Source organism: Lithobates pipiens, unplaced genomic scaffold, assembly GCF_037356315.1.
Source record: "Lithobates pipiens isolate NorthernLeopardFrog02 unplaced genomic scaffold, aLitPip1_a1.2 Scaffold_22, whole genome shotgun sequence".
NCBI lineage: Eukaryota > Metazoa > Chordata > Amphibia > Anura > Ranidae > Lithobates > Lithobates pipiens.
The window spans coordinates 169,018,370-169,045,349 of NW_027507784.1; the positions used below are offsets into that span (position 1 = coordinate 169,018,370).

The following is a 26,980-nucleotide window of genomic DNA, read 5'->3' on the forward strand; positions in this document are numbered from 1 at the left end:
TCCCCCATTTCCTCGACCTTAATGGTTGTGGGGCTGGGGATCGCACCCGCTATGCCTCTGACATCCCATTGACGCCACGTGCCGATGTGTCATCTGAAAATCAGGCGTGCATTGTTATGGAGGCGTCGGGCTACCTATATGTAGCCATTGGTCGCCTGCATGTGGATGCCTTTGATTCCTCTCACAGCACGACCCAGCGTGGTGTTGGTCGGGACCTCGCTGGCTAGCTCTTGCACCCCCATTTCCACGGATTCCTTACTACTATGCACTGTGGCTCTTTCACCCCTATCCGTTAAATGTTCCTTTCGATACATAAGGTAATTCACTGCTGTTTAATGGTGGCAATTGGTGTTACCGGTGGTTTTGATCCTTTCCTTCTTTTCCTGCACTGTTTTTTCCCTTTTTACACTAGGCTACTTGCACATGCCCTTACACTCCTCCCTCACTTACACTAATATCTCATCTTCCACCTTGTAGTTCCCAATATACTACCCACTCGCTTACCATTATATACTATAATTATGCTTTACAGTTACCCCTTTGGGTCCAATATTGTACACTACAATGCTGGAAGGACGATTTTTATTTTTTATTTTTGCATCCATTTTCACACATTGGTTTTGGGTTGCCCTGCCTTGCTGCTGCTTGGTCACCTCCTCTGCTCCCGGGGGGGTGTCTTAACCACCCCCTGGTGCCTCCCTTCATCAAGATCATCATTTACATTTTACTATAATTCTACTCCCTTATTCATAGGTAAGAGTGTTTGGACCAGAGTTTGTGCTCCCTCTCTTCCTATTGTAATTAATTACCATATTATTCCTTATAGGTATTCCCTGTTTAGCAGCTCCTGATGAGTGGAAAAACTTCCACAAAACGCGTCGAGCATTCATACTTGATGTCATGTCACAGCTATCATGTGCATACCATGGATTCTGATTGTTTGAGTCATCAATTTTATTTAATACAACTTGGATATAACCAATGTTGGGTGTACTGCTGATGCTACTATTATTAATCATGTGTTACAGTGTCTACTATGCTACTAATTTTACTATGATGTGATAGACCAATCATGTTTTATTTATTCTGTACCTATTTATTGTTATAATTATATCATCTATTGCACTGTGCCCCCATTGGATATCAAATAAATATTATACTTACAATGAATGACTCATTCTACCTTAGTGTTATGGTTCACATAAAGTCCCACTGCCCCGCCTGCCCCCATCCTTTTAAAATTTTTTTTAGCTAAGAACTTCTACCCATCTCCTGCATTCTGGATTCTGGGAACAGGTGGTTCTTTCTCCATCATGGGATCCTTCTTTGATCAGGTCCACTGGTTCAGACACCACCTAGGTAATGGTGTGTTACACTGAGCAGGAAAGGAAGTCCTTCCTCAGAAGAGGTAGTTTGGTGCACGTGGTTGACAATATTGTGGATCTTAGTCTCAGAACCCTGAAGAGGCATTCCTTTTGGAGGGCAGTTTCCATCTGGTAGCTCTTGGACACGGAGGAGTGGTTATTACAACAAGGTGTGCCTCAGACCTTGCGTTGCAAGTGATTGATGTCAGAGGAAGGCACCATAACCCTTTGTTCTTTGCTAGCAAAACAAGTTAGTCTCCTGCTGCTGATATCCTCTGATGGAAAGGGGGATGAGCTTAAATGCATTATAAACCTTCCTACTTGCACCTCGTGTTTTTCACCTGCGTAAGATATGCATTGATCATGTAGTTTCCTGGTATTAGTTGGTCTGTAAGCACAGTCTATATTAGTGTAAAATGTTCATTTCCTTTATTGGGTCTCTCTGTGTTCAAACACGAGGCATGCGGCATTGTACTGCACAGGTTTAATGCATGGCCTCTCTACACAAGAAGCTTCAATTCTTGGATTACAAACTACATATCTTACAATCCCTGGGTCTGTCGAGTTTCCTGCAGGTGAAAACTAAGGATGAGCTCAGGTGTGTTCGCAACCTGCATGTGCAGAGCACACCAGGAAGTCGGCACAGCGCTAATCGCAGGCAGTGAGACATTTTCCTGATCCGCAGCTGCAGATATTGAGAAATGTCTCACTGCTTGTGATTAGTGCAGACTTGCGGACTCGTGCAGGTTGCGAACACTCCTGAGATCATCCTTGGTGAAAACTAGTAATTCGCAACGGGCACAAGCAACCAGAGTCATGAAGGGAAGAAATGTGTTTTCATCGCACTAGTACTCGCACATTTGTGATGCAATGCAGAGGATTGGCTAGCCATTGATTGGATGCTGGATGGCCCAGCAGAAGGAATGTACTTGTACCTTTGGCGAATAGGGACATGCTAGGTCAATGAAAATGATCAGCCATGAAACTACAAACTGCAGCCACCACATATAAGCCTATTATTCCAAGACTAGGCAAATAAATGACACGGAGCATATAACTACACTAATGCCTAGTTAAAAAAAAAAAATAATAATTTTGAAAGCATACAATGCATTTAAGGACTTTGTTGGGACCCTTCCACCCAAGGTTAGGCCCACCTCCTCTGCTGGTTGCAGATTGGTGAAAGGTTTTCTGGTATTGGATTCACTCAGGCAAATACTTTGTCCTGCGATAGACCTCCTGTCTTTAGGCTAGAGAGGTTACTGCTTTGCTGCATCTGGGGATTCGGGAGCATTCTTAGCCCCACATCAAGTATAGGCAGAATTTATTTATTTTAAGTATGGCATGTTGGTACCTCATCAGTGCCCATTAGTGCTGCCTCATCAGCATCAGCGCCCATCAGTGAAGGAGAAAAATTACTTTTTTTTACAAAATTTACTGATAAACTAAAATGTTTTTTTTTTTTCAACATCTTCGTTTTTTTTTTTTAAGTGCCCTGTATTGAGGTGGTTAATTTCCCTAATGTCTGTTATATACTTATATACTGTAATAATGTTTTGTGTGTAGTGTCCTAAAAAAATGATTGTCCTCCCTAGACATCCATGTCCAAGAATGTACTCACCCCAATGACTATACCCATTACAAAGTCCTCTGGATCCAGATTCCGGAACAGCGTGGAAGGGCTGAACCAGGAGGTCGAGATTATCATTAAAGAAACTGGAGAGAAGGAAGAACAGCTCATGGTAAGTGCAGATCGTTTTTCACTTTGGAGCCATATCCCAGTAATTGGTTCTTGATGGTAATTTGTTTTACCATTGGGAAGGCTCTTTTCATTTTTCTTCGCTGCACATGGAATCAAGAAGCATTTTTATTTTTTTAAGATTTCACCCTCCATATTTTGGGTTTATTAAGGAGGGTGGGTTGCTCCAATATTCATCTTGAAGCATATATCCTTGTGGTTTCCCAGCATGGAGAATGCTCAGGCCTTCCTGATGTCAATGGGAACATTACAATGATTTTCCAGCATCTGCATCCTCAGGTAAGTTGTTGCTGTGTGTGGTTTTCTTAATTCTTTGTTTTTTTTTTTTTTTTGTTTTTTTTGTTTTAAGAACGGAGTGCTGTTGAATATTCATTCAATATTCATTACCTTTATAGTTTTAAAACACAATTATTGCAGAGCTTTATACATTTGTATTTGACATTTCATATAATACTTGATTTACCCATTATTTTGTGTTGTGCAAGTCTTAAAGAGAATCTGCTTTTCGAAAAACAAATACTGTGCCTCACTACTAAATGTCTTGTCATTCCCAATAGAATGTTTTATAAATTCTAATATAGTATTAAGTCATTTTTATTTGGTGTTCAGTAGTGTTGACTATGGATTACTGAGGGGAGTCAAAACACAGGTTAGCTGCAGTTAACCTTGCAAGCCAGAGATGCACTGCTTTATAGAAAAGGGAGGTGGAATCCTGTTGAAAAATTCAAAAGAATGGATAAACTTTGTATCTTATTTATGAGCTAATTGTTAAAAATGGATTTGATTTGTTATATCCATCTTTAAGCTAATTTTACCAAATTTTTACTATTTCAGCAGTGCACCTGTATTAAGTCTTCTCCCTTTTCAGTAATGTAGTATTTTCTCCACTTGCAGCTTCAGACAGTGCTCCTTGTTTGTGAATTTTTTCCCACTGGGAAATGCACATGTGTTCCATTTGCCCACAATCCTTGTTAGCTGCATATATTCCATTGCAGTGTTGCATAAATAAAAATGCATCAAACAATGCTTTTTGTGATAATTCTATGGATTCTCTTTAACATTTGCAACTTGCAAGCCTAACAGTATTAATTTTAAAATTATCAAATCGACCACCTACTTTCTTCTAATGTCTTGTCAAGGAGGAGAGCTTAATTTGTGTAGTCTTTCAATTTTCCATTTGCCATCCAAGTTTTTTTTTTTTTTTTTTTTTGTATTTATTTTTTATTTTTTTTTTTTTTTGTATAAGCTTTTTGATGAAAATATACTTTGTTGTATAGTCCTATTCAGTATGTGCTACTGCAGATCTTGTTTATCAAATTGCTTCCCATGGCAAACGCTTTTTATTTATTTATTTTTTATAACCTCTACAAGAATAATTCACATTTAGTTATGAGATCTATATTTTTATTTATAATGGGGCCAGTCACTGGCACACATATAAAAAAAAATATACCCGTATGTTTCTGCTTTTGTGCAAGGTTACTTGCATTTGACAATTATGAGATTTTTCTAACCCCTGAAGAATTTCCAAGTGTTCCTAACACAGCCTATAATGCTTTATTTAAGAGAAGTGTGTACACCAGACCTTTTCAAAGCCTAAATTATAATTTTTGAAGTTCTTTGTATATATTATTTTTAGCACTTAAAGTAACCATTTTTATTTTTAGTTGTTAAATGTTTAGATGCTATATATTTTTTTTTTCTATTCTCTTTTGCAGCAGGTAGGTGTTGCTCATTACCACTTATTGGGTAATTTAGGCTCAATTCACACTGCCGCGACTTGGGATCTGACTTGTGACTCCAAGTCAGGTGACATGTGAAATCCCATTTTAGTCAATGAGAACTGTCCTAATTAGCACTACCAAAGTTGCTCCAACGTCAGAAAAGGTTCCTTTACTACTTTAAGGCGACTTCTATCTGACTTGTGCCCATAGACTTTAATTGAAGTTGCCTCCAAGTCAAATCCTCATCTTAATGTGATTTGGATTCCATATTACAAGATTACCCAGGCATTCCCTGAAGTTGCTTCAAGGTGGCACAAATTCGCACTGATGTCACCTGACAAAGTCGCACAACTTTCAGGTCACGGCAGTGTGAACCGAGCCTTACTGCTATGCTGTGAGTAGATTGGCCTGTGTAATTTTTCATCTGCTTTTTTAGGTCTATTCACAGCACACCCAGCTAAATTGATCACAGGTGAGGGAATGGGCCCCTTCCCTTTCTGCTAGCTCCTCTTGCTATAAAGATCCTGCCTACAGAATTTCTTATAAAACAACTCTGGTGATTAAAAGTGTATAGCAAGGCAAAAATAAATTTTAAACAATAGTGTACTCCTACCACCCACCTTGGGCATGGCAACATGGTGGATATTTGGCTCTGGAGTTCATAGCACATGTTATTACTACATTTTTGGTGGATTACAAAGAACCCAGGCCTCTTCCCAACCCCTTCTTGTGCACAGATAAAGAACAAAGTCATCAGCTCACATATTTTCTAGCAGGATCAACAGGTATTTGCATGTTAAAAGCATTTTGTTATATTGGTTTTAGAAGTATATTTCCAAAAGGGAAGCAAATAGGAGAGACAAATTTTTAAGCGTTATGTAACTTTAAAAGCCTAGCGGTGAATACATCTTTGGACTTGTTAGTAAATCGATGGTTATGTAAAAATTGTGCTCATCCGCAAATCCTGTGGTTCTCTGTACTCACCCTGGCCTATATGGCTGTTCAACTTCCAGAAGACCACTGTAATAATAAAATTGAAAGTTGTGAATGTTAATTATCAGATGAGCAAGGCAAATGTCTTGATCTTTATGGAGTACATGATTCTCTTGTTCGGCTCTGGGGCACCACGGGAGGCACTCAGTGGGTCCGGCAGCTGTGATGTAAACAAGGCAGACCGCTGTTCTGCCTGAAAGGAAAATGGAGATCCGTTTTCCTTTAGTCCAAGCACTCCCACCTACAGTTGGAAAGCAAACAAAGGGAACACATTTAACCCTTTGATTTCCCTTGATGTTAACCCCTTCCCTGCCAGTGTGATTTATACAGTGACCATGTATATTCTTAGCACTGATCACTGGTTTGGTGTCACTGGTCCCCAAAAAGTGTCGCTTTGTGTCAGATTTGTCTGCTGCAATGTCGTAGTCCTGCTAGAAATCGCTGATCACCGCCATTACTAAGAATGCTAATTGCTAAGAATTCAATGTTTTACATTTTTATATATTGAGGACTGTGGGGGTTCGGGGAAAAAAAAAAAACACACTCGCCTCCATTTTGAAACAGCAGTCCCTTGTCAGCTCTAACACCCGAGAGCTAGCAATCACTGCTGATCTCTGTTCTTGGTCTACAGAGTGTGGTGACTTTTAGTCACCACTCTGCTCCTCTAGCACACACTGAATCGTTGGGATGAAAAGGGGGCTGGAGCAGCTGTCTGCAGCTTTCAGTGGCAAGTTGAGAGGCTGAGCCAGCTGCTGTTTAATCATCTGGGTAAGTCCTGACAATATTGTCCTTGTAGATCCTAGAGAGGCTCTCCCACCTCAGCTGATAGTGGGCAGTGGCCTCAGCCTGCTATTAGATGAATCTGGGTCCGGGGGGGCAAAAGTAAGTACACTCCTGTGACCCACAAGAGATGTATGACCAAAAAGGCTTTGGTCATATTTCCCTTTTGCGAAATTTGGGCAGCATACGCTCGTAGCATGACATGCACAATACACACTGGGGTTTATTTACCAAGTGCAAATCCACTTTGCACTACAAGTACACTTAGATCTGCAGTGACTTCACTTTCGAGGGGAACATGCAAGGAGAATAGCATTTTTTTCTTGTACATGATTGGATGATAAAATCAGCAGATTTTCCTCTCAGATTTACAGCGACTGCATTGCCAAGTGCACTTGTAGCGCAGAGGGGATTTTCCTTTAGTAAATCAACCCCAATGTGTGCTAATGTGTAAATGTATATATGCAAATACAGTATCTCACAAGTGAGTACACCTCTCACATTTTTGTAAATATACTGAAGAAATCAACACTTTGCTACAGTTGCTGTAGTGAGTGTACAGCTTGGATAAGTGTAAATGTGCTGTCCCCTTAATATAACACAGCCATTAATGTCTAAACCGCTGGCAGCAAAAGTGAGTACACTCTTGTGAAAATTTCCAAATTGGGCCCAAAGTGGCAATATTTTGTGTGGCCACCATTATTTTCCAGCACTGCCTTAACCTCTTGGGCTTCACCAGAGCGTCACAGGTTGCAACTGGAGTCCTCTTCCACTCCTCAATGACATCACAGAGCTGGTTGATGTTGGACATCTTCCATTGGAAGATGCCTCACAGATGGGCAATAGGGTTTAGTTCGGGAGACATGCTTGGCCAGTCCACCTTTTTACCCTCAGTTTCTTTAGCAAGAAGCATAATGGTCAAACATTCCCATAGACATACTCCTAAACCTTGTGGACAGCCTTCCCAGAAGAGTTGAAGCCATTATAGCTGCAAAGAGTTCATGTGCGTGCAAAGACAGGCGTCCAAATACTATTGGCAATATAGTGTGTGTATATATATGTGTGTGTGTGTGTGTGTGTGTGTGTGTGTGTGTGTATATGTGTTCCCTGCAGAGTTTGTAAATTTGCCCACTTACAAAAGTGAAGGGTCTAATTTATTTTATTTATTTTTTTATCGTGGGTGTTTAACCAGTTGCCGACCGCCGCACGCCGATGTACGTCGGTACAATGGCACGGGCAGGCATAAGGACATACATGTACGTCCCTTGCCTCCCGCGGGTCGGGGGCCCGATCGGGCCCCCGCCCGGTGCCTGCGGCGGTCGGAATTCGTACGGGAGCGATCCCGGACGAGGGGACGGCCATTCATTCATGGCCACCCCCTCGCGATCGCTCCCGACGAATAGAAATCCCCGGTGACATCACTTCCTCTCCTGTAATGTAAACACAGGAGAGGAAGTGATGTATTCTCTCCTCCGTGTCGGTATTTTCCGTTCCGACACGGAGGAGAGCGGATCAGTAAGTTGCACCAACACTCACACACACAGTAGAACATGCCAGGCACACTCACACCCCCCCTTTACCCCCCGATCACCCCCCCAATTACCCCTGCCCCCCAGTCACAGTGACACCAATGTCATTTTTTTTTTTTTTTTTTTTTTTTTGCATTGGTGTCATTTGTGACTGTAATAACTGTTAGGGCAGTTAGAGTTAGCCCCCTTTAGTTCTAATGTACCCCCCTAACCCCCCCAATAAAGGTTTAACCCCGTGATCACCCCCCGTCGCCAGTGTCACTAAGGCTGGGTTCACATTGCAGCGGTTTATGAGAACGAATGTGATTCGCACCGCACTGCAGTGCAAATCACATCCGATCTCTGTGCGATTCGAGTTCAGCCATTCGCCGCACCCGCCGCACCCGCCGCAAATTCGCACGGGACCCTTTTTTTGGCCCGCAGCAGAATCGGATCGCATGGGTGTTCACACCATGCGATCCGAGTTTGCAGATCGCACTGCGATATGCGAACTGATCTGGGGGTGTCAGTAACATTTCACTGACACTCCCAGCAGTTCGCATAGGGCAGTGTGAACTGCCGCCGGGAGGCATGCGATGCGGGAACCCGCCGCGGATTCGCGGCGTTTCCGCATCGCTCCAGTGTGAACCCAGCCTAATAAGCGATCATTTTTCTGATCGCCGTATTAGTGTCACAGGTGACGCTAGTTAGGCAGGTAGGTATTTAGGTTCGCCGCAGCTTTTTATAGCGCCAGGGACCCCCATATACTACCGCATAAAGCCCCCTGATTGCCCCCTAGTTAACCCTTTCACCAGTGATCACCATATAACTGTTACAGGTGACGCTGGTTGGTTAGTTATTTTTTTATAGTTTCAGGGCACCCGCCATTTATTACCTAATAAAGGTTTAACCCCCTGATCACCCGGCGGGTGTCATTTGTGACTAATAACTGTTAGGGCAGTTAGGGTTAGCCCCCTTTAGTTCTAAGGTACCCCCCTAACCCCCCCAATAAAGGTTTAACCCCGTGATCACCCCCCGTCGCCAGTGTCACTAAGGCTGGGTTCACATTGCAGCGGTTTATGAGAACGGATGTGATTCGCACCGCACTGCAGTGCAAATCACATCCGATCTCTGTGCGATTCGAGTTCAGCCATTCGCCGCACCCGCCGCAAATTCGCACGGGACCCTTTTTTTGGCCCGCAGCAGAATCGGATCGCATGGGTGTTCACACCATGCGATCCGAGTTTGCAGATCGCACTGCGATATGCGAACTGATCTGGGGGTGTCAGTAACATTTCACTGACACTCCCAGCAGTTCGCATAGGGCAGTGTGAACTGCCGCCGGGAGGCATGCGATGCGGGAACCCGCCGCGCATTCGTGGCGTTCCCGCATCGCTCCAGTGTGAACCCAGCCTAATAAGCGATCGTTTTTCTGATCGCTGTATTAGTGTCACAGGTGACGCTAGTTAGGCAGGTAGGTATTTAGGTTCGCTGCAGCTTTTTATAGCGCCAGGGACCCCCATATACTACCGCATAAAGCCCCCTGATTGCCCCCTAGTTAACCCTTTCACCAGTGATCACCATATAACTGTTACAGGTGACGCTGGTTGGTTAGTTATTTTTTTATAGTTTCAGGGCACCCGCCATTTATTACCTAGTCTCACTAGTGTACCCCTAAATTTAGGGGTGTCTACTTTCCAAAATGGGGTCATTTGGGGGGGGTTTGTGCCATCTTGGCATTTTATGGCCTTCAAAACTGTAACGCCCTTAGAAAGCCTGAAGGCGGTGCTTGGTTTTCGGGGCCCCGTACGCGGCTAGGCTCCCAAAAAGTCCCACATATGTGGTATCCCCATACTCAGGAGAAGCAGCAGAATTTATTTTGGGGTGTCATTTCACATATGCCCATGGCATGCGTGAGCAATATATCATTTAGTGACAACTTTGTGAAAAAAAAAAAAAAAAAAAAAAAGTTTGTAATTTTCCCGCAACTTGTGGCAAAATATAAAATATTCCATGGACTCAACATGCCTCTCAGCAAATAGCTTGGGGTGTCTACTTTCTAAAATGGGGTCATTTGTGGGGGTTTTGTGCCATCTTGGCATTTTATGGCCTTCAAAACTGTAATAGGTAGTGAGGAGTGAAATCAAAAAATTACGCCCTTAGAAAGCCTGAAGGCGGTGCTTGGTTTTCGGGGCCCCGTACGCGGCTAGGCTCCCAAAAAGTCCCACATATGTGGTATCCCCGTACTCAGGAGAAGCAGCAGAATTTATTTTGGGGTGTCATTTCACATATGCCCATGGCATGCATGAGCAATATATCATTTAGTGACAACTTTGTTAAAAAAAAAAAAAAAAAAAAAAAGTTTGTAATTTTCCCGCAACTTGTGGCAAAATATAAAATATTCCATGAACTCAACATGCCTCTCAGCAAATAGCTTGGGGTGTCTACTTTCTAAAATGGGGTCATTTGTGGGGGTTTTGTGCCATCTTGGCATTTTATGGCCTTCAAAACTGTAATAGGTAGTGAGAAGTGAACTCAAAAATTTACGCCCTTAGAAAGCCTGAAGGCGGTGCTTGGTTTTCGGGGCCCCGTACGCGGCTAGGCTCCCAAAAAGTCCCACATATGTGGTATCCCCATACTCAGGAGAAGCAGCAGAATTTATTTTGGGGTGTCATTTCACATACGCCCATAGCATGTGTGAGCAATATATCATTTAGTGACAACTTTGTGTAAAAAAAAAAAAAAATTTTTTTTTTTGTCATTATTCAATCGCTTGAGGCAAAAAAATAAAATATTCAATGGGCTCAACATGCCTCTTATCAATTTCCTTAGGGGGTCTACTTTCCAAAATGGGGTCATTTGGGGGGGTTTTGTACTGCCCTGCCATTTTAGCACCTCAAGAAATGAGATAGGCAGTCGTAAACTAAAAGCTGCGTAAATTCCAGAAAACGTACCTTAGTTTGTAGATGTGACAACTTTTGCGCAAACCAATAAATATACAATTATTGACTTTTTTTTTACCAAAGACATGTGGCTGAATACATTTTGGCCTAAATGTATGACTAAAATTGAGTTTATTGGATTTTTCTAATAACAAAAAGTAGAAAATATCATTTTTTTTCAAAATTTGCGGTCTTTTTACGTTTATATCGCAAAAAATAAAAATCGCAGAGGCAATCAAATACCATCAAAAGAAAGCTCTATTTGTGGGAAGAAAAGGACGCAAATTTTGTTTGGGTACAACATTGCATGACCGCGCAATTACCAGTTAAAGCAGCGCAGTGCCAAAGTGTAAAAAGACCTCTGGTCATTTACCAGCAAAATGGTCCGGTCTGAAAGTGGTTAAGTAAAAGACATATCAACCTAAAATCCTGAAAAGCGCATAAAACAAATGCTATAAATGAAGTTGCAGTTTAGTGAGTAAAATAAGTATTTGATCCCCAAGCAAAACATGACTTAGTACTTGGGGAAATCTTTTTTGGCAAGCACAGAGGTAAGATGTTTCTCATAGTTACTAGGTTTGCACACAGGGATTTTGGTCCACTCTTTACAGATCTTCTCTAAATCCTTAACCACTTCAGCCCTGGAGCGATTTGTCCCCTTAATGATCAGGCCATTTTTTGTGATGCGGCATTGCGTCACTTTAACTGACAATTGCACGGTCGTGAGACGCTGTACCAAAACAAAATTGACATTTTATTTTATTTTTTTTCCCGCAAATAGAGCTTTCCTTTGGTGCTATTTGATCACCTCTGCGTTTTTTATTTTTTGCGCTATAAACAGGATAGACGATTTTGAAATAAAACTTTGAATTTTTTTTGCTAGGATACATATCCAAAAAAATAAAACAAATGTATTCATCAGTTTAGGCCATTATTTATTCTTCTACATATTTTTGGTAAAAATCGCAATAGGTGTATATTGGTTGGTTTGTGCAAAAGTTATTGTGTCTACAAACTATGGAATAGATTTAGGGGCTTTTTTAATTGTTTTTACTAGTAATGGCAGCGATCTGTCATTTTTAGCGGGACTGCGACATTGCGGCGGACAAATTGGACCCTTAATTTCACTTTTTGGGGTCCAGTGAGATTACATTGATCAGTAAAAATTACACTGGCAGAGAAGGGGTTAATGCTAGGGTGTTAACTGTGTTCTTTCAACGTGTTCTAACTGTATGGGGGGAATGGGCTACCAGGGACATGACAGATCACTGTTCTCGATCACTGGGAACAGTAGATCTGACGTGTCCCCTGTCAGAACAGGGAATAGACTTGCTTACAAAGGCAGTTCCCTGTTCTGCCACTGTACAAGACGATTGTGGGTCATTGTCGAACCGTTCAATCTGCGGGCACTCATGCAGCGAGAGCGTAGCACTCCCACCCGAGCTGTCATACAGGTAGGGTGATTCAGGCAGGAGAGCCGACCTGCCGCAGTATATCTGCGTAAGCAGGTCGGCTAGTGGTTGTTACCCCAAAGAGAAAAAAAAATCCATGCTCCTGTCCCTTTTTAAGGTATGAGCTATAGCATACTGCTTTTGCCTAGTCAATTGCCCCTTTGTATCGCCTACAGTACCTGTACCCGGCTGGTCCTGACTTCCCCTCTATGAGCTGACCACGTTTATCATGGCTGCTGAGTCATGAAATCGTGGTCAGGATAATGTTCCTCCATCATCTTTCGTCTTCTCTCCTGTACATCTGTGTGTCTCTGCAGCTCCCCTCTTCTCCCCCTCCTCTCTCCCTGTCAGCTCTGTAGTGTTCAGTGAGAACAGGATCTCACAGCCCATCCCCTTTCCTCCAGCCTTCATTCACTGACTATACTGTTTACCTTAAACAGAAGGGGACTCTCCCCCTTGGCTCTCTTAGATCGGGATACAGAGCAGAGATGACGTGAGCACAAAGAAAAAAAAATGTTTAGAATTGAAAAACAAAAAACACTGCACTGCTTCACGAATCCACACATGGAAGCTAGGTCGGTTTTAGCCATTTGAGTTTATGACCATTTAACCACTTTTAGGCTTGGTTCACAACTAAACTGCCTGCGGATCGCACAGAAACATTGTTTATACCTGTTCTCTATTTCGGGGATGAATCGGGGCAGAATCTTTGCCTGCATTCGGCTCTGAAAAGGATGCAAAGACAGCGTTTCTGTGCATAGAGAGCCAGTCACATTCTCCTGCTCTGCGAATTGGATGCGGTGAAATTCGCATAGGTGTGAACCCAGCCTGAAGGTTTCTTGGCTGTCTCTTGGTGACTCAGTTACAGCTCCCTCCATAAATTTTCTATGGATTAAGGTCTGGAGACTGACTAGGCCACTCCATGACCTCAGTATGCTTCTTCTTGAGCCATTACTTTGTTGCCTTGGCAGCAGTGGTGGACAATCCATTAGGGGAACATGGGGGGGGGGGGGGCGCAGGCCACCCAATGGGGGTGGTTGTTTGCCACCCCTGCTTGACAGTATGTTTTGGGTCATTGTCATGCTGGAAGACCCATCTATGACCTGTCTTCAGTGTTCTGGCTAAGGGAAGAAGGTTCTCAATCAAGATTTTACAATACATTGTCCCGTCTATTGGCCCCTCAATGTGGCAAAGTCAGCATGTACCTTAAGCAGAGAATCATGCTTCCACCTTCGTGTTTGATTGTAGGGATGGTGTCCTTGGGGTCATAGTCTGCATTTTTCTTCCTCCAAACACGGTGAGTCAAGTTAATGCCAAACAGCTCAATTTTGGTCTCATCTGACACAGCGTTTCTCTGAATAATTTAGATGTTCATTGGCATGACTGTACATGTGCCTTCTTGAGAAGGGGGGACTCTCTGTATTTTGGAGGAAGAAAAATGCTGACTATGAAGCTAAGAGCTTCATCCCTACAGTCAAGCACGGAGGTGGAAAAAAAACATGCTTTGGGACTTTTTCTCTGCTAAAAGTGCAGACTGACTGTTACATTGAGGGGCCATTGGACGGGGCCATGTATTGTAAAATCTTGAATGAGAACCTTCCCTCAGCCAGAACACCGAAGGATGGGTTTTTCAGCATGATATTGACCCAAAACATACCACCAAGGCAACAAAGAAGCACATTAAGGTCATGGATTGCCTAGCCAGTCTCCAGACCTTCCAATAGAAAATGTATGAAGGGAGCTGAAACTTGAGTTGCCAAAAAACCTTAAGGATTTAGAGAAGATCTGTAAAGAGTGGACCAAAATCCCTCCTGAGATGTGTGCAAACCTGGTCACCAACTACAAGAAACCTCTTACCTCTGTCCTTTGCATCAAGGGTTTCTTCACCATGTACCAAGTCCATGTTTTGCTTGGGGATCAAATGCTTATTTTACTCGCTAAACTGCAACTTCATTTATAGCATTTGTTTTATGTTTTTTTTTTTTCTGGATTATAATCTGTCTCTATCATTTAAGATACACCTATGATAAAAATTGTAGACCCTTCATTTTTGTTTTGTAAGTGGCAAACTTACAAAATCTGCAGGGGATAAAATTATTTTCCCCACTGTGTGTGTGTGTGTGTGTGTGTGTGTGTGTAATATAAATATAGATAAAAATATATATATATTATACACACAGTGGATACACACCCCTGTTAAAATACTGGGTTTCTGTGATGTAAAAAAATGAGCCAAAGATAAAAAATTTCAGAACTTTTTCCACTTTTTGATGTGACCTATAAACTGTACAACTAAATTGAACAACTGAATGAGAACAAAATGAGGTGGGACTTTACATGTACCTTGCAGGGTCTAATAACATACCAAAAAGGCTTTAAAAAAATCTTTTAATTTCCATATACGAAAGGTTGGATTTAAAGTTGAATACAACTGGTTAAAACAGTTACTGTAAAGCCGCGTACACATGTAGCCGTCTGTCCGACGTACTTAGTCTGGCGGACTTCCCGCCAGACTGTCCGTCGGACTTTCCGAACGGGCTACTTGCCTACACACGGCACTTTTTCAGCGGACTAATACGGTGCACTAAGTCCGCCGTACTATCCGCCCTACTTTTGAAATGAACGGACTCGCCCACACACGCGGAGGAAAGTCCGCTCATTTCGAGCGCGTCTCCAGGTAGGCGGGGCCCGCGAAGGAGACGTCGCTGGCCCCGCCGCCTGGTATGGACTTAAAGGGGAACCCCAACGCCGAAAAAAAATTGGCGTGGGGGTCCCACCCAAGTCCACAACAGACCCTTGTCCGAGCACGCTACCCGGCCGCGTGCCCTCAACATGGGGGGTGCCTTGGGGAAGGGGGGCCGCGCGGCCCCCCCCCCCACCCCAAAGCACCTTGTCCCCATGTTGATGAGGACAAGGGCCTCTTCCCGACAACCCTGGCCGTTGGTTGTCGGGGTCTGCGGGTGGGGGGCTTATCGGAATCCGGGAGCCCCCTTTAATAAGGGGGCCCCCAGATACCGGCCCCCCACCCTATGTGAATGAGTATGGGGTACAATGTACCCCTACCCATTCACCTGTAAAATAAAAGTACAAAAAAAAACACAACACACGAGATACAATACTTTATTGCACAGCTCCGGGGGTCTTCTCACCGGACTCCTCCGCTATCTTCTTGTAGCTCTTTTGCTAGCGGAGGAGTCCGGCTTTCTTCCTCCCCGCCGGCCTCTTCTTCCGACTTCGGGGGTCTTGTCCCCCTCTTCGGTTCTTCTGCCGGGCCACCGCGCCTTCTTCTAGCTCTTTTACAGGCGGTGGCCCGGTCTTCTGTCGCCGCGGCCGCCTTCCGTTCTTCTGTTCTTCTGTTCCCCATGTTGAGGGCACGCGGCCTGGTACGGCTCAGGAGGGGGGGGGCGCTCGTTTGCCCCCCTTTCCTGGCCGGCCGGGTAGCGTGCTCGGACAAGGGTCTGTTGTGGACTTGGGTGGGACCCCCACGCCGATTTATTTATTTATTTTTTACGGCGTTGGGGTTCCCCTTTAAGTCCATACCAGGCGGCGGGAAAAGTCCGCTCATTTCAAAAGTACGGCGGACTGGCATACACACGGCCGGATTGTCCGCCGAAATGCGAGTCCGGCGGGAAGATTGGAGTGCAACACGGCATTCTAAGGCCGCATACACACGGGCGGACTGTTCGCCCAACTTTGTCCGCTGAACAGTGTTTGGGCGGACAGTCCGCTCGTGTGTGGGCTTTCAGCGGACAGTTTGACGGACAAGGTTTTTCGGAATTTCCGAAAAACTGTCCGCTGAAACCTTGTTTCAGCGAACAGTCCGCTCGTGTGTAGGCTTGTTCGTCAAACAAAGTTGCGCGCATGCTCAGAAAGGATTTTCACGCCGAAAGTTATAATGCAGTGTATAGGACGTCGTATTTTTCGTCCCGTCGTACGCGCCGTTCACGTCATCGCGCACGGTTTCAGCAAACTGTTCGTCCGTTGTGTGTGGCCATGTCCGTCCATGCTAATTTTGAGCGGACTGTTTGCCGAAACTGTTTGACGGACAAAGTTGGGCGAACAGTCCCCGCGTGTGTACGCGGCCTAAGTCAGCCGTACTTTCGGGTCAAAGTATGCCAGAGGCTACACACGGAGGGATTGTCCGGCGGACTTGAGTTTGCCGGACTTTTCCACCTGCTTGTTTGATCGTGTGTACGCGGCATAAGTCTATCAAGGCTGTGCTGGTCCTGGCTGGAGAATCAAGAAAACTCGCCTATGTATTTCACAAGTCTCTCTTCATCAGGGCCTTAAGCTGGGTACACACTAATACAATTTTCTTTAGATTTACCAAAACCATATACTAATGAGGTCAAAGTTTAAGCGGTTTAATTTGTATGCAATCAGGCTGGCCCTTGCACAACATAGTTTTGTTAAATCTAAAGGAACTCGGACAACAAAAGTCGTATAGTGTGTATGGGGTCTTACATTGGAGCACACATTTGTACATATACTGCAAAACATTAACAAATTATTACCACAAAATATCCTGGATGGACGTACAGTAAATGTGTGTAACTTTTTTAAATCTAACCTTTTTTGTCTATGGAAATTAAAGATTTGTTTTATTTTTTTTAAGCCTTTTTGGTATGTGTATTAGTCCCTGCAAGGTACCGTATATACTCGAGTATAAGCCGAGATTTTCAGCCTCTTTTTTGAGGCTGAAAGTGCCCCCCTCGGCTTATACTCGAGTCACCGCTGTCTGACTGCCCGAACAGCGTGTCGAGCAGACAGACAGCGGCCATTCTACCTTTCAAAAGCCGCGCCTCTGCCTCCGCCTCCGCCTGTGATAGGCGGAACACTCAATTTCCCAGCAGTCAGTGTTCCGCCTATCACGGACATCGGCTCATCCTCGGATGAGCCGATGTCCGTGATAGGCGGAACACTGACTGCTGGGAAATTGAGTGTTCCGCCTATCACAGGCGGAGGCGGAGGCGCGGCTTTTGAACAGGGGAATGGCCGCCAGGGCGCCGACGAAGAGCGGCGATCCTGGCATGGGACGACACGGAGGCTCGGGACGGGACGACACGGAGGCTCGGGACGGGACGACACGGAGGCTCGGGACGGGACGACACGGAGGCTCGGGGCACAGGTAGGCTGGACACACAAGGCTGCACGGACACACACACACACACACACACACACACACACACACACACACACACACACACACACACACACAGGGATGGATGGACACACACACACACACAGGGATGGATGGATGGACACACACACACACACAGGGATGGATGGATGGATGGACACACACACACACACAGGGATGGATGGATGGATGGACACACACACACACACACACACAGGGATGGATGGATGGATGGACACACACACACACACACACAGGGATGGATGGATGGATGGACACACACACAGGGATGGATGGATGGACACACACACAGGGATGGACGGACACACAGGGATGGACGGACACAGAGGGATGGACGGACACACACAGGGATGGACAGGCATATCTCACCCTCGGCTTATACACGAGTCAATAGGTTTCCCAGTTTTTTGGGGGTAAATTGGGGGCCTCGGCTTATACTCGGGTCGGCCTATACTCGAGTATATACGGTACATGTAAAGTCCCGCCCTGATTTTTGTTCTCATTCGGTAATTGTCTTGTATGGGATGGTACCTTTTTGTAGGGTCATAATTGCCTCCCATTCATCCCTCATACTCTTCTAACATATCAATTAAACAGACTGAAATCTTTTAGGTGGAGGGAAGTAAAAATAAACTAAAATGTAGTTGCATAAGTGTGCACAACCTTAAACTAATACTTTTGTTGCTGCACCTTTTGATTGTATTACAGCACTCAGTCTTTGGGTATGAGTCTCAGCATGGCACATCACCCCACAGATTTTCAGTTTTATTCAGGTCAGGGCTCTGGCTGGGCCATTCCAATACTTGAATCTTCTGGTGAAGCCATTCCTTTATTGATTTGGATGTATGCTTTGGGTTGTTATGCTGAAAAATGAATGAAATTCCTGTTCATGGTCAGCTTTCTAGCAGAAGCCTGACGCTTTTGTGCCAATATTGACTAGTATTTGGGAATGCTCATAATTCCCTCTACCTTGACTAAGGCCCCTGTTCCAGCTAAAGAAAAACTACCCCAAAGCATGATGCTGCCACCAGCATGCTTCACTGTGGGTATGGTGTTTTTTGGGTGATGTGCAGTGTTGTTTTTGCACCAAACATATCTCTTGGAATTATGGCCTAAGTTCAACCTTGGTTTCATCGGACCATAACACATTTTCCCACATGCTTTTGGGACACTTCGGGTGTGTTTTTACAAAATTTAGCTAGGCTTGGATATTTTTCTTTGTAAGAAAATGCTTCTGTCTTGCCATTTCTACCCCATAGCCTAGACATTTGAAGAATGGGGGCTGTTGTCACATGTACCACACAGCCAGTACTTTCCAGATATTTCTGCAGCTCCTTTAGAGTGGAGTTCCACCCTTAAAAAAAAAGTAATTTTATCTGCATAAAAAAAAAATGTGGAGAATTATTTTTTATTTATTTTTTTACTCGCCTCTAAATGCCTGTTGCTAGGGGGTCCCTCGTAGTCTGCCTCCTTCAGTGCTTGGGCTCTTGACGTTCCTTCCCTCGCGCAGGAAGGGAGATCAGCTCTGCCCCTTCCCTCTTGTCAATCATCTGGGACTTGTCTCAGGTCCCAGATGATTGTGCGGCCAATCACGGCGTGTGGCGCTGCTTGCACATGCGCAGTGGGTGCCGGGCGCCCAGTTACAATGCCAGCGCTGCCAAGCGGAGGGGGGGAGACAAGCGGGGCTTCTATCCTCCGCATCGCTGGACCCTGGGACAGGTAAGTGTCTGATTATTAAGTCAGCAGCTGCAGTGTTTTTAGCTGCTGACTTTAATTTTATTTTTTTAAGCGGAACACCGCTTTAATGTTGCTGTAGGTCTCTTGACAGCCTCCCTGACAAGTTTTCTCTGCTTTTCAGCAATTTCTAAATGAACGTCCAGTTCCTGCTAATGTCACTGTTGTGCCATATTTTCTCCACTTGATGACGGTCTTCACTGTGTTCCATAGTATACCTAATGCCTTGCAAATTCTTTTTGTACCCTTCTCCTGACTGATACCTTTTAACAATGAGACCCCTCTCATGCTTTGGAAGCTCTCTGCGGACCATGGCTTTTGCTGTAGGATGTGACTAAGGAAATATCAGGCATGACCTACTAGAACAGCTGAACTTTTATTTGGGGTTAATTGGACGCACTTTAAATGATGGCCAGGGTGTACCGACTCCTATTTAACATGAGTTTGAACATGATTGCTTAATTCTGAACACCGCTAAATCCCCAATTATAAGGGGGGGTGCAATACTTATGCAACCACATTATTTTATTTTTAACTGAGTTGTACAGCTTATAGGTCACATTGAAGGTGGAAAAAGTTCTGAAATGATTTATCTTTGTCATTTTTTTTTTTTTATCACAGAAACATGACCTCCTTCTAAAAAAATACTAGTTGACTGGACATTGATGGCAATAGTACTTGAGTCACTGACTTGGAACAAATATGCAACAGTTAAAGACAAAGCTCTGCATGCTTATTTCAGTGCTATGACTTTGACACCAAAGCAGGCGGAGATCTCATTTTTTTTTTTTTTTGTAAAATGGTGACAGCCTATGTATTTTCCACAGCACAGGTTTTCTTAGAAATCTTAATGGTGTCCGTTTTTAATAAGCTCTGATGAAATACTGTACATCAGGTTTGACCCTTGGTTTTTCTGGTGAATAGGTCCTCTAGTGTTCAGCGTAATTTTAGATTATGAAGGTGGTGAAGAAGAAATATCTGCATAATTGGTTTTTGTTCTGTATGTTTGTTTGTTTCTTTTATAGCCACAAGATATCCCAGATGGACATCGTGCTCCGCCACCTCTTGCCCTTCGGAGTGTAGATACACAAACACCTGGAAATGACCGTAGTAACAACAGCAGCCGTGCACAATCCATATCTCCGGCTTCGTTCATTACTATATTGAATGATTGTAATGAGGAAAGCCCATGTCCGACTGATGACACACTGGCAGATCCCAGAGACAAAGGTATAGTGGATTTCTACTTATCCTTTGTTCTTCATACACGTTACAATTTGATGATGGCTTTAGATTTACCAAAACTAATATACAGTGCCTTGAAAAAGGGTTTATACCCCCTTGAAATTTTCCAAATTTTGTCATGTTACAACCAAAAGCATAAATGTATTTTATTGGGAATTTTATCGGCCAACACAAAGTGGCACATAATTGTAGAGTGGAAGTAAAATGGGTTGTTTCAACATTTTTTTTTTTTACAAATATCTGAAAAGTGTGGCTTTCATTTGTTTGAGCCCCCTTGAGTCAATACTTTGTAGAACCACCTTTTGCTGCAATTAGAGCTGCAGGTCTTTTTGGGTATGTCTCTACCAGCTTTGCACATCTACTGTAGATTGACTTTTTGCTAGGGGTGCACCGAATGGTTTTTTTGATGCCGAAACCGATACCGAAAATGAAAAATACACTAGGCCGAAAACCGATACCGAAACAGCACAGATACTGAAAATGACTGTTTTTAAAAAATATTTTCATACAGCAGATGGTCAGAGACTGCAGGCATGGTACAGGAGATGGTCAGACTGCAGGCATGGTCCAGGAGATGATCAGACTGCAGGCATGGTCCAGGAGACAGTCAGACTGCAGGCATGGTCCAGGAGACGGTCAGAGACTGCAGGCATGGTCCAGGAGACGGTCAGAGACTGCAGGCATGGTCCAGGAGACGGTCAGAGACTGCAGGCATGGTCCAGGAGACGGTCAGAGACTGCAGGCATGGTCCAGGAGACGGTCAGAGACTGCAGGCATGGTCCAGGAGACGGTCAGAGACTGCAGGCATGGTCCAGGAGACGGTCAGAGACTGCGGGCATGGTCCAGGAGACGGTCAGAGACTGCGGGCATGGTCCAGGAGACGGTCAGAGACTGCGGGCATGGTGCAGGAGACGGTCAGAGACTGCGGGCATGGTGCAGGAGACGGTCAGAGACTGCGGGCATGGTGCAGGAGACGGTCAGAGACTGCGGGCATGGTGCAGGAGACGGTCAGAGACTGCGGGCATGGTGCAGGAGACGGTCAGAGACTGCGGGCATGGTGCAGGAGACGGTCAGAGACTGCAGGCATGGTGCAGGAGACGGTCAGAGACTGCAGGCATGGTGCAGGAGACGGTCAGAGACTGCAGGCATGGTGCAGGAGACGGTCAGAGACTGCAGGCATGGTACAGGAGATCAAAGCAGCCTCACCAGTTCCCCTTAGATGCAGCCTGCCTGATAAAAATACATGCACAGTGTTTTCCATGTATTCCAATGGCTGTAGTTCACACCATGCAGTCAGTTTCCGGTGCGGAAACTGACTGCATGGTGTGAACTAGAGCCATTGGAAGACATGGAAAACACTGTGCATGTATTTTTTTTTTTTTTTGCACAAAAAGCACACGGAACTGCATCTGGTGTGAACTGGCCCCAAGCAAGCTACCTGGTTCCGTTCCAACAGACTTCTGTTGGGAATGCTCATATCGTTACCTCTACTAGCAATAACTTATCCCTTCCCCATTCTATCACATGGAGATAAAAACCTAGCTGGATCAAAATCAAGATTATTATTATTTTTTATTATATGGTCAATAAAGGGAGTACAGCCTTTGTCCTGTGACCTGGTGTTATATAGCATGGCTATATTCACACAAGTGGCCAGAGGTAGATAGTTTCAGAGGCAAACAAATGACTTTTGGATGCAGCAGCACTGTGGGCACAAAAAACTTGTGACTTGGCTGCGGACAAAACTCTGCAATGCTTGCCCTGGGCACACTCTTTCCCCCCTCATGCAGCTTGCCAGTGTCTAAATGCAGCCTTACCCATACCCGGATCAGAGCGGTGATCTCCGTGTGTCACGGAGCTGTGCATTGAATTGCCCGGGCGGCTGCAGTAACAATGTCCCGCCTCCTGTAATCGCGTCACGCTGATTCAATGTCCCGCCATTGGTACGTCTGTCACAGGAGGCGGGACATTGTTACTGCAGCCGCCCAGGCAATTCAATGCACAGCTCCGTGACACACGGAGATCACCGCACTGTCGGGCGGGACGAAAGGAGGACAGAGGACTGGGGACGGACAAGGAAAACACCCGTGCAATGGGCGGTACCAGGGGCGGAGCCCCGCACAGGCCCGCCCCCTTTTCCGGCCCCATTATCGGCAATATTTTCCTTTCGGCATTTTGCCGAAAACACCATTTTCGGCCGATATGTTTCGGTGGCCGAAATTTCGGTGCATCCCTACTTTTTGCCCTTTCTTCTTTACAAAAAAGCTCAAGCTCTGTCAGATTGGATGGAGAGTATCTGTGAAAGCAATTTTGAAGTCTGGCCACAAATTTTCAATTGAATTTTTAGATCTGGACTTTGACGGCCATTCTAACACATGCTCGGGCTGTATATTTGGGGTCGTTGTCCTGCTGGAAGGTGAATCTCTGCCCGGTCTCAAGTCTTTTGCAGACTCTTAACAGGTTTTCTTCTAAGATTGCCCTGTATTTGGCTCCATCCTTCTTCCCATCAACTCTGACCAGCTTCCCTGTCCCTGCTGAAGAAAAGTATCCTCACAACATGCCACCATGTTTCACCGTGAGGATGGTGTGTTCAGGGTGATGTGCAATGTTCGTTCTGCTTTTAGGCCAAAAAGTAAAATTTTGGTCTCATCTGACCAGAGCATCACCTTCCACATTTGCTGTGTTCCCCACATGGCTTCTTGCAAACTGCAAATGGGACTACTTATGACTTTCTTTCAACAATGGCTTTCTTCTTGCCACTCTTCCATAAAAGCCAGGTTTGTGTAGTACATGACTAATGGTTGTCCTGTGGACAGATTCCCCCACCTGAGCTGTGGATCTTTGAATCTCCTCCAGAGTTACCATGAGCCATGTCTTGGTAGGTTTGTAGTTGTGCCATACTCTTTCTATTTTCGATTGATGGATTTAACAGTTCCTGTCGGGTGTGTTGCTTTTTTTTTTTTTATCAGAAAGTTTTTTATTAGAAAACATAATGGTACAAGACATCCATGACAATGGCCACACAATATACCAACGCACATATTATGAAATCAGAGTAACAATCATATTCTTTCCATAAGTAGCAAATCAAGGAGGTACATTAAATGAGAATAAGTGAGACCGGAGCGTTGTTGTACAAACAAAATAAACAGGGTGTTGGCAAACATGACATCAACATAATAAGCAAGAGGGAAGAAGGAGCAATCTTCCGTGCAGTCACAGTACTTGATTTTTTCATTTTCTGTTCAAAAGAAACAAAATAAAAGAGTAAAAGAAAGCAGAATAGAATAGGGGGAGGGAGAGAGAGTCAGAGATCCCTGAGAGCCAGAATACATGGAAGTAGTACCGTACATAATACCCACATCTATCAGTATTCAATACCATGCTTCAACAGTTGTATACAAAAACTCTTAAGCAGGTAAGTTAGAACCCATGGCAGATGTCGAGGTCAGATTAGCCCTGCAGCAACCTATTTTGAATCAACTGGTGCGGTGCCAGGCCTGGTAAGTCCAGCCAGTCCTGCCACATATTATAAAACTTTTGGGGGGTGTTCCTATGTTGGTATGCCAGCCTCTCACGTATCAGCATCCTGTTAACCTGATCAATCCACTGTTGCCTGCTGGGTACCCTGGGCGTGATCCACATCTGGGCTATCAATTTACGAGCTACATAAAGCAACCGGAGGATTGCCGTGTGGACGGCTGGGGTAAGGGACTCCTCGTCCAGGGCCCCCAGCAGGCAGATCACCAGGCTTGTGGGAATCCCGATTCTGAACACCTGATGAATAGTCTCCAAAATCGCAGTCCAATAACGAGTCAGTTTAGGGCACTTCCAGAACATATGGAGAAGATCTCCGTGGTCTCTTTTACATTTAAGGCACAAGGGGGAGTCCCGAAGGCCCCAATCATACAGTTTAGCCGGTGTCTTATAGGCTCTATGTAGCAAATAAAGATGTGAAAGTCTCTGGGAGGCCGACACTGATACCCGGTAGGCAGAGATAAGACAGAGATCCCAGGTCTCTCCATCTAGAGGTCCTAGGTCCCCCTCCCATTTACGCCTGCTTGGCAACATAGCCAAGTCTTGGAGTGCCCCAGTAATAATGGCATATCCCTTAGAAATCATACCCTTCCTACTGGCTGTCATCATGATAGAGTGCACGATCGCATGGTCAACCAAGTCAAGTGGGGTAGCTCTGGACTGAGACTGTAAAGCGTGTCTCAATTGAAGATATTTGAAAAAAATCAGTGCGTGGTAGTGCGAACTCCCCCTGCAGCTCCAAAAAGGACTTAAGTGTAGGGCCACTGTATAATTGGGTCAAATATTCCAGACCTTTCACCTGCCAGCTGCGGAAACCCTTGAGTCTCAGCTGCTGATAAGAACCATTGTCCCAAATAGGAGTAAGAGAAAAAAAGCCCTGGATTTTCAACAGCCGCTTAACATATTTCCAGAGTGTGTTCAATAAAACCACAGTCGGAGCCCCCTTAGGGAGATGGGGGAAGCCCGCTTCTAAGTTTGAGAATGCCACACGGTGGTGAGCCGTATGGCTCAGCCACCGGCGAATAGGGTCTAGCGAAGTCCCCATCCACCAAGCTGTTGTAATTGGGAAGCCAAAAAATAGGCCCTGGCATGTGGAACGGCCAAGCCCCCTGCCTCCTTACCATACTGTAGTATTCTCAGACTAATTCTGGCAGCTTTTTTACGCCAAATCAACTCTCTGAATTGGGAATCTATTTTATCAAACCAGTATTTGGGTATCCACACCGGGGAGTTGTGGCAAATGTATAGTAATTGGGGGGCCCAGACCATTTTTATAAGATTAGCCCGCCCCACCACTGATAACGGTAGTTTGCACCAAGCCTTGCATTTTTCCCTAAATTTAGCCAGTAGGGGGACCAGATTTAATTGAACATAATGTGCGACCTCTCGAGAGACCTGGGTGTGTTGCTTTTTGGCCTTCGTGATGCTGTTTGTTCACTAAGGTTTTATAACAAACCTGAGGGCTTCAGTGAACAGCTGCATTTATACTGAGATTAAATTACACACACAGGTGGACTTCTGAAGGCAATTTGTTCCACTAGATTTTAGTTGGGGATAGCAGAGTAAAGGGGGTTGAATACAAATGCATGCCACACTTCTCACATGTTTACTTTAAAAAAATAAAAATGAAAACCATTTATCTTCCACTTCCCAAATTATGTGCTACTGTGTTCTATCACATAAAATCCCAATAAAATACATTTGTTTTGGTTATAACATGACAAAATGTGGAAAATTTCAAGGGGTATGAATCCTTTAAGGCACTGTAATAGGAGGCCCTAACTAAACCATCCAATCCATTTGTGTCAAGTGCAGCAGACCATTGCACTACATCTGTGCTACTCCTAGGTCAAGAATACTGTACATTTAAATTGTAAGCCTGTATTCAGAGCATTAGCAGCTTGTTCCTAGTAATTTTTGATGTGTGGGTTTTTCCCATATCGTCTTTCAGGACCGCCACCTATTGGAGACCTTGGCTTCTCCCTTCTGAGGAAACTCCGCCCAGCCTAGATTTAAAAGGCATGCTTCCCCACCGGCTCCTAAGTTTTGGTGTTTTGGAGACTACAAGTAAGCCGTGGCTAAAGACAGCCAGGGAGGCTGAAGCCTGTATGTCTGGGAAAGAGACAGGTCTCTGGGGACTAGTGCTGCTATGCCTCGGGGAGAGGTTACCTGGCAGCCAAACTGTTTTTCTGATGACACCCCAGCTCTCTGAAAGTTGTGTCATGGGATGCTCCAGGGGCCCACTTTCAGATTGTCAGGAGACACTCGGTCCCTACCCTCCTCGCATATTTGTGCGAGCCACGATGGAGCTTACAGCGGGGGGTGTTTTCTCCTCTCCTTGATTCACAGCTTCTGGTTCCAGCCGCAGATGCTGAAGGCAGCTGGGCTTTGGCTGATGGGGATGCTGGTTGCAGTCTCCATACGGCACAAACAGGGAGCTCTGACTTGTCTGCTGGGAACCTGAGTTCAAATCCCAATGAGGGAAAGCTGTTTGTCCTAGGCCCCTCCTGCTGGACATGTTGCAGCTCCATGAGAGCTTATGCTTGGCATCCCTGCTCGTGTGGTGTTCAAAAGCGGCTGCGGACTACCAAAGGGGTGGGATGGACTCCTCTGCGACACCTGCACAGACAGTGGAAACAGGCACCAGCACCTCACAGGTAGTCTGAAGTGTTGGTACTTCCATCATGCACATCCTTGTGAGTGTTCCCCCCCCTCACCCTTGTAACCAGTAGTGACTAGGTGAAGGGGAAACCTTTTTCTCCCTATTGCACGAGGTGTATGA

At 44.9% G+C, this 26,980-nt stretch overlaps 1 protein-coding gene across 2 annotated transcripts in view; it reads left to right on the forward strand.

Moving 5' to 3' along the window:
• The window catches only part of FAM117B (family with sequence similarity 117 member B), a 124,228-nt gene that overhangs the window by 82,712 nt on the left and 14,536 nt on the right, over positions 1-26,980 (forward strand). The window contains exons 5-7 of one of the 2 annotated variants that reach the window (XM_077448609.1): positions 2,960-3,106; positions 3,331-3,402; positions 20,442-20,646. In XM_077448609.1, the coding sequence (XP_077304735.1) occupies positions 2,960-3,106; positions 3,331-3,402; positions 20,442-20,646 (424 nt within the window). The remainder of the gene's footprint in view (positions 1-2,959; positions 3,107-3,330; positions 3,403-20,441; positions 20,647-26,980) is intronic. The other variant, XM_077448610.1, reaches the window with a different exon arrangement.